The sequence below is a fragment of the Euleptes europaea genome, chromosome 1, assembly GCF_029931775.1.
Source record: "Euleptes europaea isolate rEulEur1 chromosome 1, rEulEur1.hap1, whole genome shotgun sequence".
In the NCBI taxonomy this organism is placed as follows: domain Eukaryota; kingdom Metazoa; phylum Chordata; class Lepidosauria; order Squamata; family Sphaerodactylidae; genus Euleptes; species Euleptes europaea.
In genome coordinates, this window is record NC_079312.1 from 125,981,396 (window position 1) to 125,994,961 (window position 13,566).

The 13,566-nt window shown below is 47.4% G+C and overlaps 1 protein-coding gene across 1 annotated transcript in view; it reads left to right on the forward strand.

Annotated features, from left to right (window-relative positions):
• UBE2O (ubiquitin conjugating enzyme E2 O) overlaps nucleotides 1-13,566 on the forward strand; it is an 89,993-nt gene that overhangs the window by 64,393 nt on the left and 12,034 nt on the right. Inside the window, exons 9-12 of the mRNA XM_056857801.1 lie at nucleotides 441-949; nucleotides 4,368-4,522; nucleotides 5,551-5,663; nucleotides 12,616-12,744. Coding sequence (XP_056713779.1) covers nucleotides 441-949; nucleotides 4,368-4,522; nucleotides 5,551-5,663; nucleotides 12,616-12,744 — 906 coding nt within the window. The remainder of the gene's footprint in view (nucleotides 1-440; nucleotides 950-4,367; nucleotides 4,523-5,550; nucleotides 5,664-12,615; nucleotides 12,745-13,566) is intronic.

Sequence of the window (13,566 nt, forward strand, 5' to 3'; positions counted from 1 at the left end):
TCGAGCTGTGTCAAGCCAGTTAGGGCAAGGATCACGTTTAGTAAAAGGAATCAGCGTCTCAAGCAAGCTGCATTTGGTGCTACAGATAATGGCCAAGTCAGTCTTGCCTAAAGCTCTGTGGGAACGGTGGCCATTTAAACTGGGAGCCCGTTTTCCTGACAGTTGTTTGAAAATAGTCTTGAAGCATGTGAGCAAGATGTGTTCATCATGCTTTCCCAAGAAAAATTCTTATTCTGAGGTCAAAATCCCAAGGGGGGGGGGGGATGGTCTTGTGTTCAAGCAGTCCTTAGTTGAAACAGTAGCCATCTGTATCCAAAACCAGCTTTAACTAAATGTTAACCTTGACAGTGTGACTGGTTGCAACGATTAAGCTTTCTTAGATGAGTGCAGAGTTAACTCGGATTGCCATTGTTGACTTGACCAGTTTGTGTTCCTTGCAGGTAAGAAGATTATTGAAGAAGCAGATAGTGAAGATTATGTCATGCTCTGCGGATTCTCAGGGTACCGCTGACCTCCCTGAAGGAGAACCTGCTGCTGGTGGCGACCAACAATCTGAAGATCTGAAAGCTAGCTCAAAATGTGAACTCGAAGATTCTGCCAACGGTGCTGTAAGTTTACAAGAGGTCAAGGGAGAACACCTTGATGAAACAGGGAAAGGCATCACCTGCGAAGCTGCTGGGCTGCAGCTGCAACCACCATTCGTACTGAAAAGAGACAACCTCTCCTCTGACTACAAGCTGCAATCAATAGAGCAGGATGCCGACGACGAAGCCGCGGATGACACCGATGACACCAGCTCCGTGACATCTTCTGCCAGCTCCACGGCCTCTTCTCAAAGCGGCAGCGGCACAGGCCGCAAGAAGAGTATCCCACTCTCCATCAAGAACCTCAAGCGGAAACATAAAAAAAAGAAAACCAAGGTTTCCCGGGAGTTTAAACCAGGTGACAGGTACAGTCAGAAGTTCACATCACTTAATTCTGCCACATCTGAATGTTGACTTAATGCCAGCTTTTATTTTGCACATTCTTGTGCAGATAAAAATGTCTGCATTTCGTTACTGGGTTTTTGTTTTTGTCTCAGTGGCAGGTGTGAAACATTTGCCTCAGGGAGACAAAAGTGCGAGATGTGATACTTTCTGGATAACAGATCACAGTCTGGCAATGGTAGTGCAGCAGTGCTGGGGAACAACAGATTTTGCAGATCTCCGTGAACTAAACGAAACTAACCAAATTAAAGTCTCCGTGTCTCTTCATATTATCTGGGTCCGAATAACTCCAGATCTAAACTTCTAATATAGCCTTTAAAGGGAAAGGTCCCCTGTGCAAGCACTAGGTCATTCCTGACCCATGGGGTGACATCACATTTCGACGTTTACTAGGCAGGCTTTGTTTATGGGGTGGTTTGCCAGTGCCTTCCCCCGTCATCTTCCCTTTACCCCCAGCAAGCCGGGTACTCATTTTACTGACCTCAGAAAGATGGAAGGCTGAGTCAACCTTGAGCCGGCTACCTGAAACCAACTTCTGTTGGGATCGAACTGAGGTCGTGAGCAGAGCTTTTGACTGCAATACTGCAGCTTTACCACTCTGCCCCACGGGGCTTCATAGCCTTATTTCAAAGTAATTACTAGACTGCAAAAAATGAGTAGTAGTCTACTTGCTGATTTTGAAAGCATTTAAACTCATTTACCAAAAAAAAAAAGGTTTCCAGTCTTGGACCTTAGAAAACCCAAAGGGCTTTGGAATTTTACTTTAATTTGATGCAACTCAGTGAAGTGCAGAGGAGTCTCTGTCCAAGGAGACCTGGGCCTTGAAAGATCTGGCCTGCAAGACAGCGATGTTCCACCAGGCTTATGGTTGAGGACAGCCATGGTTATATAGGGAATGTAAGAAGAACTGCTGGCTTGAGTCCTGGATCCCCCTCCTGTTTCCTGTGTCCTTTTTCCCAGTCCCATCACTAGCCTCCCCAGTTGTCATCCAGGCTGTCTATGGGTTATTTTAGACCCTGAATCACTGCTTAAATTTTAATTGTATGACATCTTCAGTACACGGGTGGAAATCTTTTCTGAGGTGCCATGGTTCTTTGGTTTCTTGGTTGTTTTTAGACCAGTTTTATTTAGATCAATTTTAATGGGACCTTACTGGGATTTTTAAATTGTGCTGTGTCCCCTATATTTTATTAATTAATGTTGAATTTTGTGATGTAAGCCGCCCTGAGCCCCGTTTGGCAAGGGGTGGGGTGGGATATAAGTATTATCAAATAAATAAATAAAATCAAGCATGTAAAAAATGGCAAAGGAGCTTCTGTGTTCCCTTTTGAAGATTCTATGACCAAAGGCAAGGCATACTTTTCTCCAACAAAAATTGGCAGCTGCTTATTACAAAGCAATGCAGAGCTTTACATGTGACCTCATGTCTCTCTTCCCTCTGAGCTTGTTTTAATGCTAGAGATGAGCTCAAAAATGTCATATTTCCTGGGCATTGGATAACTGCTCTTTTCCCCACAAAATACACTTGAACAAGTCTTGCGGGGACCTCAGAAATTCCTTAGAAAAACAGCTTCCAAGTTATTTTCCCTTAAGGCAACTGCAGTTCCTGCCGCAAATATAAAATGGCTAATTAGAGCTCATACTGTATCTTTTCCTGGGACTGCCTCAAGCCAAGGGTAGGGTGAAATAGGGGAGAGGAGCTCCTGCTGAAGATGTGCCGACTCAGTATCCTTTTTTGCATGAGCAAGAACCAGTAAGTCAAGCTGAACACTCAAACAGAGTTCTTTGCAAAACATAGCAGGTGGGTTCTGTTGTTGAAGTAGTGCCTCAGCAACTGATGTCAGTTCAGGCAGCTGTGAGCCAAAAGAAAATCACCACTGTGGTTCTGCTTAAAGGGTTATAGGCACTCTGGGATACATGCTGCAAAGCAGAGCTCTGGGTCACCAGCTGGTTGGGAGTCAGGCAGGTAGTTGTTGTAGTTGTGACCAGTCAGTGGGTTAATGATAATTCATTCTGATGTTGAAGAGGCCATTATGTATCATGTTGTAAATTGTGTTGGTTTCAGTAGAACATAGGCTGTACAAAATTGGGGCATCACTCTGTCTTCTGTATGTGGCTAGTTCTTTCAAGTATATTTGTGTCGTTGGTACTTTAGCTTTTTCAGCTCCAGAGATGTAAACTTACTCTTCATGCTACTATTACAAATTGGGGGGTATCAATGGTGAAGAAATGTGTGTATGATCTGCAAATCAATCCAGCAACATAGTGTGGTTGAACAGATGTGAGAAAATGCCAATCAAGAATCAACCACTTATGTTCTTTTCAGTGTTCTATGTATTTGTGATTTTGTGATGGGTGAAACCTCCTGGGCTCGGTTCAGAATTGGTTTCCATTAAATGGAGCTGTTTACCCCAAAAAAAAGCTCAACAGGAAGCTCAGAAAACATGGTGCTTGCAAAGACAACATTGGAAGTGCCATCGGATTCCTAAAGCCATGGGACTCCCAAATTCCAGCCCACCTTACCTGCTGCCACTGCAGAGACAGGCTGAGACCAGTTGGTAGATGGGAGATAGGGAAGGGAGGGAGTTTTCTTCTCCCCTCCCCACCCAGTGGTTCAGATACTCTACTGTCGCTCAGGGTGCCCTTGGTAGTGCAGTTCCAAGGTGGCTGGTGTTCTGAGAACTATTTTACCAAGGGTGCACGGGGGCCTTGGTCACTGCAGAACAATGTCTGAGTCATCCTGAAGGAGGAGAGCTCTTCCCATCCATTATCAGGCCAGCTGCTGCCTGCGTCTGCAGGAGATGAGCAAGGCTGCCAAGGAGGAAGGAGTGTTCTCAATCAGATATGCAGTGGCAACCAGTGTTTGGTGGGGGGGATGTAATATGTGCTGCCTTATTGAAGATGAGCTTTAAAGGAAGCTGAAGCTCATGTTCTGAGTGAAGGAAATGTAAGCTTCACTAGAATCTCCTCATTCTACTACCACTAATGAATAGAGATGTTTGTGAATTTTTTAGAGTTTTCAAAAATCACTAAAAAATAAATTAATTCAGTCCCAGGAGTCTAGCTAAGCCTCATTTGAAAATTATATAGATCCATTCCTATATATAAATAGGATTGTTTCAGGAATATGATACCCAAACTCTTGTAGCAGTAAGTAGTTTGAAAAACAAGCTTTGTCATAGCATGGTCTGTATTAGTAGTCATGTGGTCTTAATCTTCATGTATTCCATTGATCTGCTTTCTTCTTAGAAGTGAGATTTGCTGTTCATTTTTCTTTGACCCCAACACTAAGGGAAAGATTTACTGTTGCACAGGTTTGTTCTATTCTCCTAGCTACGGGAGGCTTCTTCAGTAATTTGCTGTATGTTTTTTGGGCCACAGGGTTGCTGTAGAAGTGGTGACCACCATGACTTCAGCTGACGTGATGTGGCAGGATGGCTCCGTGGAGAAAAACATTCGTTCCAATGAGCTGTTTCCTGTCCATCACTTGGACAACAACGAGTTTTGCCCTGGAGATTTTGTGGTGGATAAAAGAGGTATTTGATTAAATGTGCTGTTTGGGGTGTGGGAGAGACTGTATCTATGTTCACTGTACACGATCTTCTGAGGATCTTAAGTGTCATGTCCTGTAGATGAGATTTATTCTTATATCATCTTTTAAAAGAATAGTCATCCATTGGAAGACATGGCATGGAGCTACATACCCCCTTTTGTTTGGGGAGTGGTCAGTCTTGCAGAACGATTTCTAACATGGTGGTAACACAATGCTGTTTTGACATTTAAATAGTTCTTCTCCCCTGGGCATTTCTTTAGCAGAGGGGAGGCCTTGGGCCGCCAGGCACACAGCCCTGTGCCTGGTCCATGACTCAACCCTGTCCCTTTGCTTCCTCTGCTCCTAGGGTGCTTCAGGACATTGTGGTGGGTCTGGTTGTGGGCAGGTCTGTGCTGGGGTCTCCGGGCCTGAGGGGCGGTGCCAGTGCTTGCTCAGGGTTCCTTTGAGGAGGCATTGGAAAGTCCATCTTACTGAGAGGGCCTGCCAAGGCGGGGCTTGAGGGCAGGTCTCCTCCTCCTCCTCCAGTGACTCCTTTTCCCATGCTAACCCAGAGTGGTCCATGACAATTCCTCGTTTGGCAAAGCAAGGAAACTGAGGAAGAGCTAGTTGTAAGGAGACAGTGATGAAGGAAGTATCAGATACCGGATAATAGCCTAAAAAGAGTCCTCAGAGGATTGATGCTACTGTTTGCAGACCTTTATGCATGGCTGTTTCCCTTGTCGTTGTTTTGATTATGCATGGCGTTTCCGACCGTCAGAGGTTGCCTCACTCTCCCCCTGCATTTCCCTGTGTTTTGCCCATGTTTTCAGAGACCTGTTTTACCTCAAATTTGAAAGCATGGGCAAAATGCTGGGAAACACAGGGGGAGAACGAGGCGACCTCTGATGGTCAGAAACTGCATGCATAATCAAAACAAAGACCTGAAGTCGTGGGAGGGGTGACCGCGAGTGAAACAGCCATGCATAAAAGGCCTTCCTCTCACTGAACTATCCTTCCTTTAATCCCATATAGCACAGAGTTCTCTGGATCCTGGTATGTATGGAGTGGTGCAGTCAGGAGACCATGTTGGCCGCACCTGCATGGTGAAATGGTTCAAGTTGAAACCCAGTGGCGATGATGTGGAGGTAAGAAACAACCCCCCCCCCCCGAGATCCTCTGTTGCCCAGTAGGAGGTTGCGGCATTATGGATGTGTCTAGGGATTCTTCTGGTCCCTCTGATTAAAGTGCTGGTTGAACAATGCGGTCAAAGCTAGTAGACACTATTCTCTTCAGGGTTCTGTAAGTCTCCTTGTGTGCTTTTAAGTGGTATTTTATTCAGTGTGGGCAGTTCGAAGTTTGTGGCAGCATGACCTAGCTGTGATGCTGTTTTCAGTCCTTTTCCTAGAAATTCCCAACATGTAACCTGCCCATTTAATTGTAAGAGCTGAATAAAAACTTGCTGTTTTGCTGTCATCGGAATGTCGCATGTTTTTCCCCCAGATCTTCTTGATTGAATCTTGTTAAATTCTGCTTTATATTAAATATTTACTACCATGCCATTTTCTCATCTCGTTTTGAACTATATGGCATGCTGCCCTGGAAGGATTCATGCAAGCTAAGCTGACTTGAGATCCATAAAACTTTTGCTTTCAAATAACCTTCACCTTTTCACAAAATTAGGGGGAATGGGACAATTGCAGGAACTCTGTGAAGCTTATAGTGGATATCTAGGCTCTCATGTGGTAGGATCCCTTCATGCCATTCTGCCACCCAGAATGCTCCAAGGGATTATTCAGTTCCCCTCCATGTGGAAAAAGTGTCAGCTTTCCCCAGGGAGAGAGACTTTGTAGAGGTGCTTGTGAACACGTAGTTCATCTTCGTGGCTTCTGTGCAGTCCCACATGGGAACTGCGCTTGCGCAGGCCAGCCGCGGAGATTTTTTAGCAAGCTTCTAGAGAGGTATAGCTCTATAAGAGCACTTATCCCCCCTCCCCTCACTCCGTGTCCGAGCCCAACAGCTCTTCCCGCCCAAAAGGACATGTGACGAGAGGGAGCGCTCTTCCCTCAGTTCTTTCTCTGCTGCCGTGGAATTAGGCCGCACTTTGTGAGCTTCATGAGTTTTCCTGAGGGAACTCGGTGAGGTAAACTATTCCATGGCTCTTTTCAAAAAGTGCCACTCATGCGGCTCCAAAATGGCTCAAAGTGATGAGCATGATGATTGCCTATTCTGCCTCGGTGAGGGCCATATCCCCTCGTCGTGTAAGACCTGTAGCTTACTCACCCCCAAGGCTAGGCAGGAGCGGGCAGCCCGCCTGAAGGCCTCCCTCTGGGAAAAGACGTTTAAGGCGCTTGATAAATCTACGCAACCTAACCAAGTCTAGGGCTCCGTCTGTGGTTTCCATCCCGATGACAGAACCTGGCCCCACTAAGGGCAAGCCTTATGAGAAGCGGGCGACGTCTGAGCCATCTGGCAAAAAATCAAAGAAAAAGACAAAACACCTTTCGCCACCAAAAGAAAAGTCGGTGCCTGTCAGGCCGGCTCTCTGCAGAGAGAAACAGACTGTGCATGTTTTGGTTTCACCAGGTGTGGTCCAAGGCCGAGAACTGGTAACTGTCAAATTCCTTTCCTAGCTGTGGGAACGGCCCTCGCAAGGAGGGTGGTTGCCATGACTGCAACCGCTATCTTGATATGACCAATGCTTTTCCATATAGGCCGCAGGCCATGCCTTTAGTTCCCATTCGTGCCAATTTACCTGTTAGCTCTGTAAACTTGTAGGTCTTCTAATAAATCAACTCTTTTGGACTACTCATCTGTGGATGTTTATGGGACTACTACGGGGACAAGAGCTTACAGTGCCGCAAAGGGATAAGGGCGATAAATCACCGTCGGCCCCGGGGGAGTGAAGTCGTGAAGGCTGTATCTACCTCCCCCTGCATCGGAGCCGAGCCCCGTCCAGGTCGCCCCCGAAAGGCGAACGACAGCAATGTTCGAAGTCGCCCTGCCGCCGCTGAGAGTCGACGCCGGGGGTGTCTCCACGACGTCGTGCGTCGGAATCGAGCGGTTGTTTGCCTCCGAGGTCCCCTTGGCGCCGTTCGTTGGATCCGGGCGCCGCTCACTCGTCAAAACAAGAAACGGCTTGTTTTTCTTCATCGGAGGATGAAGCATTGGACGTTCCGGTGCGAGATGTGGGGCTTGCCGTGGGGGATGCACGCAGTCCCGCTCCATATGGTCCATGGGCCCACCACCACCAGTACTGGTCGTGTTGCCCTCCACAACCAAGTTATGATTACAGGATATGTTCACCTTCGGCCGGAGTGTCCCACAACCACCAGCGTGAGACGTCTCCCAGACCATCCACCTCGGCTGCGCAGAGGTCAGCTCCAAACATTGCTCGTGGGTATGCTTCCGATTGGGAAGATGAAGGGGACAAGGTGGTGGACTCAGACAAGGACTCTGAATCTGCTTCGATGCCTTCCCCCGATGAAGCCGTCGGTGACCAAATGGTCCTTATGGCAAAGTCTTTGGGTTTGGAGGTAGGGGCGGCTGAGCCTAGGCCTTCCGACCCAATCATGGATGTGCTTTATGCAGCTGAATCCTCCCCAATTCACCTTCCTATGGTTAAGGGGCTTTTAGACATCACCCAAGCAATCTGGGAGAGACCTGCCTCAGTTGCTCCCTCTATTAAGAAAATTGAAAATTTATATCAGGTGAGGGAAATGGGGGCTGAATTCCTTTATCACCACCCCCCTGCAACTTCCTTAGTTACAGAAGCTTGTGCTTCTAAGAACAAATCTGGATCCCAGTCCTCCCCATCTGATAAGGAGGAGAGGAAGCTTGACACCCTTGGAAGGAAAGTGTATTCCTCGGGGGCAGTGGCCTTAAGGGTGGCCAGTTTTTCTGCTATGATGGGCAGATACCAAATGTTTCTGTGGGAGGGGTTCCAGCAATTGGTCGACCTCTTAATTGATGAGAAGAAGTCTGTGGGGAAGGCCCTGCAGACTGAAGGTTATAGGCTGAGTAGGCACCAGCTTAATGCCCCAAGGCATGTGGCGGATGCTGCCAGCAGGGCTATGGCCTCAGCGATAGTGCTTCAACGCCATTCATGGCTGCGTTCCTCCAGCCTGGCACCAGATGCTAAGGCAAAGGTGGAAGACATGCCTTTTGACAAGCAAGGTCTTTTCAATGACCAGACGGATGAGACCTTGGACAAAATGAGAAAAAATAGGGTCAACGCCAAGTACCTGGGGGTCACACAGCAGGGTTTCCAATTGGGTTTCAAGCCTCGATACTACCCCAGACAGGGATGGTCTTCCTGTTCGAGCAGACAGTCCAGATACCAGCCATACAATTATGGGCAACAGGGCCAATCTAAACAATATTATCCGCCTACTCAGAATAAGCAGTTTCAGTATAAACCCAGGGGTAGGAGGGGAGCTCAATCCTCCCCTGACAGGTCCTCTGGAAAGAAGTCTGCTTGGCCCTTTACTGCAGTTTTTGAATAGGTCGTCTGTTTTCTGGCACAATTGGTGTTCTGTTATTTCTGACTCCTGGATTTTATCGTTAATAAAGTTTGGTTACTATCAGGAGTTTTGTTCATTCCCGCCCTGTGGGCCACCATCTGGTCCCCAGCCTCATACCCTTGCCCTTCTTACTGAGGAGGTCACCCAGTTGTTGCAGAAGGGTGCGGTCACAGAGGTCCCGTCTGCTGAACTCGCATCTAGTTTTTATTCCAGATACTTCTTAGTGGATAAAAAGGGCGGAGGAAAGCGCCCAATCCTATACCTGAGAGAGCTCAATAAACACCTCAGAGTTTGTTCTTTTCGTATGTTGTCGTTACATGACATTTTACCCCTTTTCCATATGTGTTCCTGGTTTGGGGTGCTTGATTTAAAGGATGCTTACTTCCATGAGGCCATTCACGTGGCATGCAGGAAGTACCTCAGATTCCAGTGTAATGGAAAGTTCTATCAATACACCGTACTCCCTTTCAGTTTGGCCACGGCCCCCAGGGTTTTCACCAAGTGCATGGCAGTGGTCGTGGCATATTTGGCCAAAAGGGGCTGTACCATATTCCCATACTTGGATGACTGGCTCCTGGTGGCTGATACCCCGGAGGACCTTAGGGACATGGTGCACACAGTGCTACACAAGTTGACTTCCCTGGGACTGGTCATCAACCATCAGAAATCTAGGTTGGACCCCGTACAGAGAATTGACTTTATTGGAGCAGAGTTGGACGCCTCATTAGGGAAGGCCTTCCTCCCTCTCTCCAGATTCTTCTCCATTAGATCGTTACTACATGCATTCACAAGATGTAGGCACCAAAAAGCAGTGAAAATCCAGAAACTGTTGGGCCTTATGGCTTCGACTACATTGGTTGTAGCTCATGCTAGGCTACGCATGATACCTCTACAGGCATGGTTCCTGAGGAACTTCACACCTAATGTGGATCCTCAATTCAAAAAACTCTCCATTCCAAGGTCGGTTCTCCGGTCCTTGTCGTGGTGGGGGGTGGAAACCAACCTCAGGGAAGGTATCCCCTTTGGAGTCTACCCCACGATGTCCAGCTGTTTTCCGATGCTTCCCTTACAGGTTGGGGGGTGCATTGTGATGATAAAAGGGTCCATGGTTTTTGGTCTCTGCATGAAGCTACACTGCACATTAACCTATTGGAGCTTTGTGCCATCGAATATGCCCTTCTTTTGCAGAAATCGTGTCGGGAAAGAAGATACCGACAATACTTCAGTAAAATATTAGATAAACAAACAAGGGGGCACACGATCCTCGACCCTTTGTCAAGGGGCTATGGCCATATGGGAATGGCCGATCTCTCACAACGTCTCCCTTACGGCCATTCATATTGCGGGCACGTCCAATGTGGAAGCGGATGCCCTCAGCAGGGAACTTTCCATCCATCATGAATGGTCCCTCAGGGACCGGTACATTTGGCCAATTTTTCAAACCTGGGGTTGGCCTCTTATAGACCTCTTTGCCTCTCGGCAGAACACAAAATGCCAGTCTTTCTGCTCAAGAGCAGGAATGGACAAGAATTCACTCGGGGACGCCTTCCAGATGCACTGGCAGGGCCTGAGGATGTATGCCTTCCCTCCTTTCCCCCTCCTCAACAGGGTGGTGGGGAAGCTGAAAGGGGAACAGGCCTCAGCAATACTAGTAGCCCCTTATTGGCCTGCCAGGCCTTGGTTCCCGATACTGTGGGCTCTGGCAAAAAGTCAGTTCATCCGTCTCCCCTGCCAGACAGATCTGCTCTCAGTCGGTCACGTGCTCCACCACGATGTAGCTTCGCTGCACCTGACTGCGTGGTTAGTGGGGCCCTAACTCAATGGTCCCAGGAAGTTGCGGAGGTCCTAGTGGCCTCTCGCAATCCATCCACTAGAAAATCGTACGGTTATAAGTGGAGGAGGTTTTCACTCTGGGCTGAGAACAAGGGTCTTTGCCCAGATAGTTGTCCACTCCCGCAAGTTTTACAATATCTGTTATTTCTTAAGCAAGGAGGTTTAGCCAACTCCTCTGTGAAGGTACATATGGCCGCTATTTCAGCCTTCCATAAGGGTGTAGATAAAGGTTCCTTTTTTTCCGACCAACTTTGTAAAAAATTCCTTAAAGGCCTGAATAACCTTTACCCTCCCATCAGCCCCCCAGTCCCTCAGTGAAGGCTGCATGTTGTACTTAAAGGTTTGATGGGCAGTCCTTTCGAACCTATGGCTTCCTGCAATTTGGCAACTCTCTCGGCCAAGGCAGCATTTCTAGTCGCTATAACCTCAGCTCGTAAAGTGGGCGAGCTGAGAGCACTCAGACATGACCCCCCTTTCCTTAATTTTCACGACAACAGGGTGGTCTCGCGACCCTGTGTTGCCTTCCTTCCCAAGGTGGTTTCAGAGTTTCACCTTAAGCAGGATTTGGTGCTGCCTGTCTTTTTCCCCTCCCTCAATTGGACGTGAAAGGACCTGGCACACCCTGGATGTCAGGAGGGCTCTCCTGTTTTATTTAAACAGGGTGCAGGAGTTTAGGAAAGATAAGAACCTCTTTATTTGTTTTAGAGGAAATAATCGGGGCAAAGTAGTGTCCACACAATCATTGTCCAGGTGGGTTGTTAATGCCATAAAGATGGCATATTTGGCCACTGGGAGGGATTGCCCTCTCTCTGTCACATTCCACTAGAGCGCAGGCAACCTCTGCAGCAGTGGGAGCCCTTGTTGACATCTGTAGAGCCGCCACCTGGTCTTCTGCTTCCACGTTCGTCAAACACTTCTCGATGGACGTTGAGACAGCAGCTGAAGCATCTGTGGGAAGAGCAGTATTGCAATTAGCTTTACATTAAACAGCTTCACACCCGCCTCCATGGTAAGTGAGCTTGCTATTCTTCCCATGTGGGACTGCACAGAAGCCACAAAGATGAAAACAGAGTTGAACTTACCTGTAACTGCTGTTCGAGTGGTCTTCTGTGCAGGCCCACATCCCTCCCTCCTGTCCTCGCTGTGGGCTCCTTGGATTCTTGTATTCTAACTTCTCCACGGCAGCGAGAGGAGAACTGAGGGAAGAGCGCTCCCCCTCCCCCCTCGTTGCGTGTCCTTTTGGGCAGGAAGAGCTGTTGGGCTCGGACACGGAGTGAGGGAAGGGGGGATAAGCGCTCTTAAAGAGCTATACCTCTCTAGAAGCTTGCTAAAAAATCTCTGCGGCTGGCCTGCGCAAGCGCAGTTCCCATGTGTGCCTGCACAGAAGACTACTTGATGAACAGCAGTTACAGGTAAGTGCAACTCTGTTTTCCCTACACGAACGTGCACACACATTCCAAAGACACACAGCTGTGTGACTATCGACCCATTTTGAATGTACTATGAGGTCTTATCGGAAAGTTATAATGTTGTAAGCATGTGAAAATCTGATCTGAAATATTGCATCAGAGCAGCAACCCCTGCAGGAAATGACAGGGCACTTCTTTAAAAAAATACAAAGGTGTTGGCCTCCTCTGAGGTGGAGGTCATAGGGTGTAGGCCTCCTCTGAGGTAGAAGCATTAAAGATTTGAAAAAACATGTATGGCAAGATACTAATCTGTCATCTTATTATTTTTTTGCCAGCTTGTTGGGGAGGAGGAGGATGTCAGTGTGTATGACATCGCTGACCACCCAGATTTCCGCTTCCGCACTACTGATTTTGTGATCCGCATTGGCAATGCTGAGGATAGTGCGTCAGTCAATGAAAACGAGGCAAGTCATGTATGTGCTCTGGGCCTGATGCTGCAGCTTTGTGGCCAGGGAGCAGGGAGGGACAAGATTCTTTGTTTTGACATTTGTACCCTTATAATTTTCCAGATCTGTGGATCTTGGGTCTCTTGTGTTGGCATGAATAGTATCAAACTTCTTGGTTGGTTTCTAGTAGTAGACCTTTAAAGCCCCATATGGCTTGAGGCCAGCATACCTGAAAGACCACCTTCTCTCATATGAACCTTCCTGTCCTCTCTTTTGGAGGCCCTGCTTTGGGTGCCTCTGCCATCTGAGTCTGGACAGGTGGCAACCTGAGAAGAGCCTTTCTTGGTCATGGTGCCAAAACTCTTGGAATTTCCACCTCAGCAAGATTCATGTGTTTTCCTTTATTGTTCCGCCGAAGGGTGAAGAATTTTTTGTTGTTTGGCATACTTCCGATAACCTTTGTTGGCATCCTCCCCAGTTTTTAGCATTATACCTGTATATGTTTGTATTGAATTACTGTACGTATACTTTATTGTAAATGTTTTTAATGTTGGGAACGTTTTAATGTTTGATGTTCACCACCTTGGGGACCTATTTGGGTGAAAAGGCAGCATTGAAATGTTTTACATAAATAAATACATTGGTGTAAAGGAAAAATAGTGAGATCAGTGAGGTCAGAAGGTAGCAGGTTCAGGCTGGCATTCCAATGCAAAAGTCAGCTGACCACAAGATAAGCACAGTGATAATTCACAGCAGAGGTGATGGGTGACTAATCAGTCTAGCAAGTCAGTAGTCACCTATCTCTGCTGCAGTGAATGATCACTGTATATCTTGTGTACA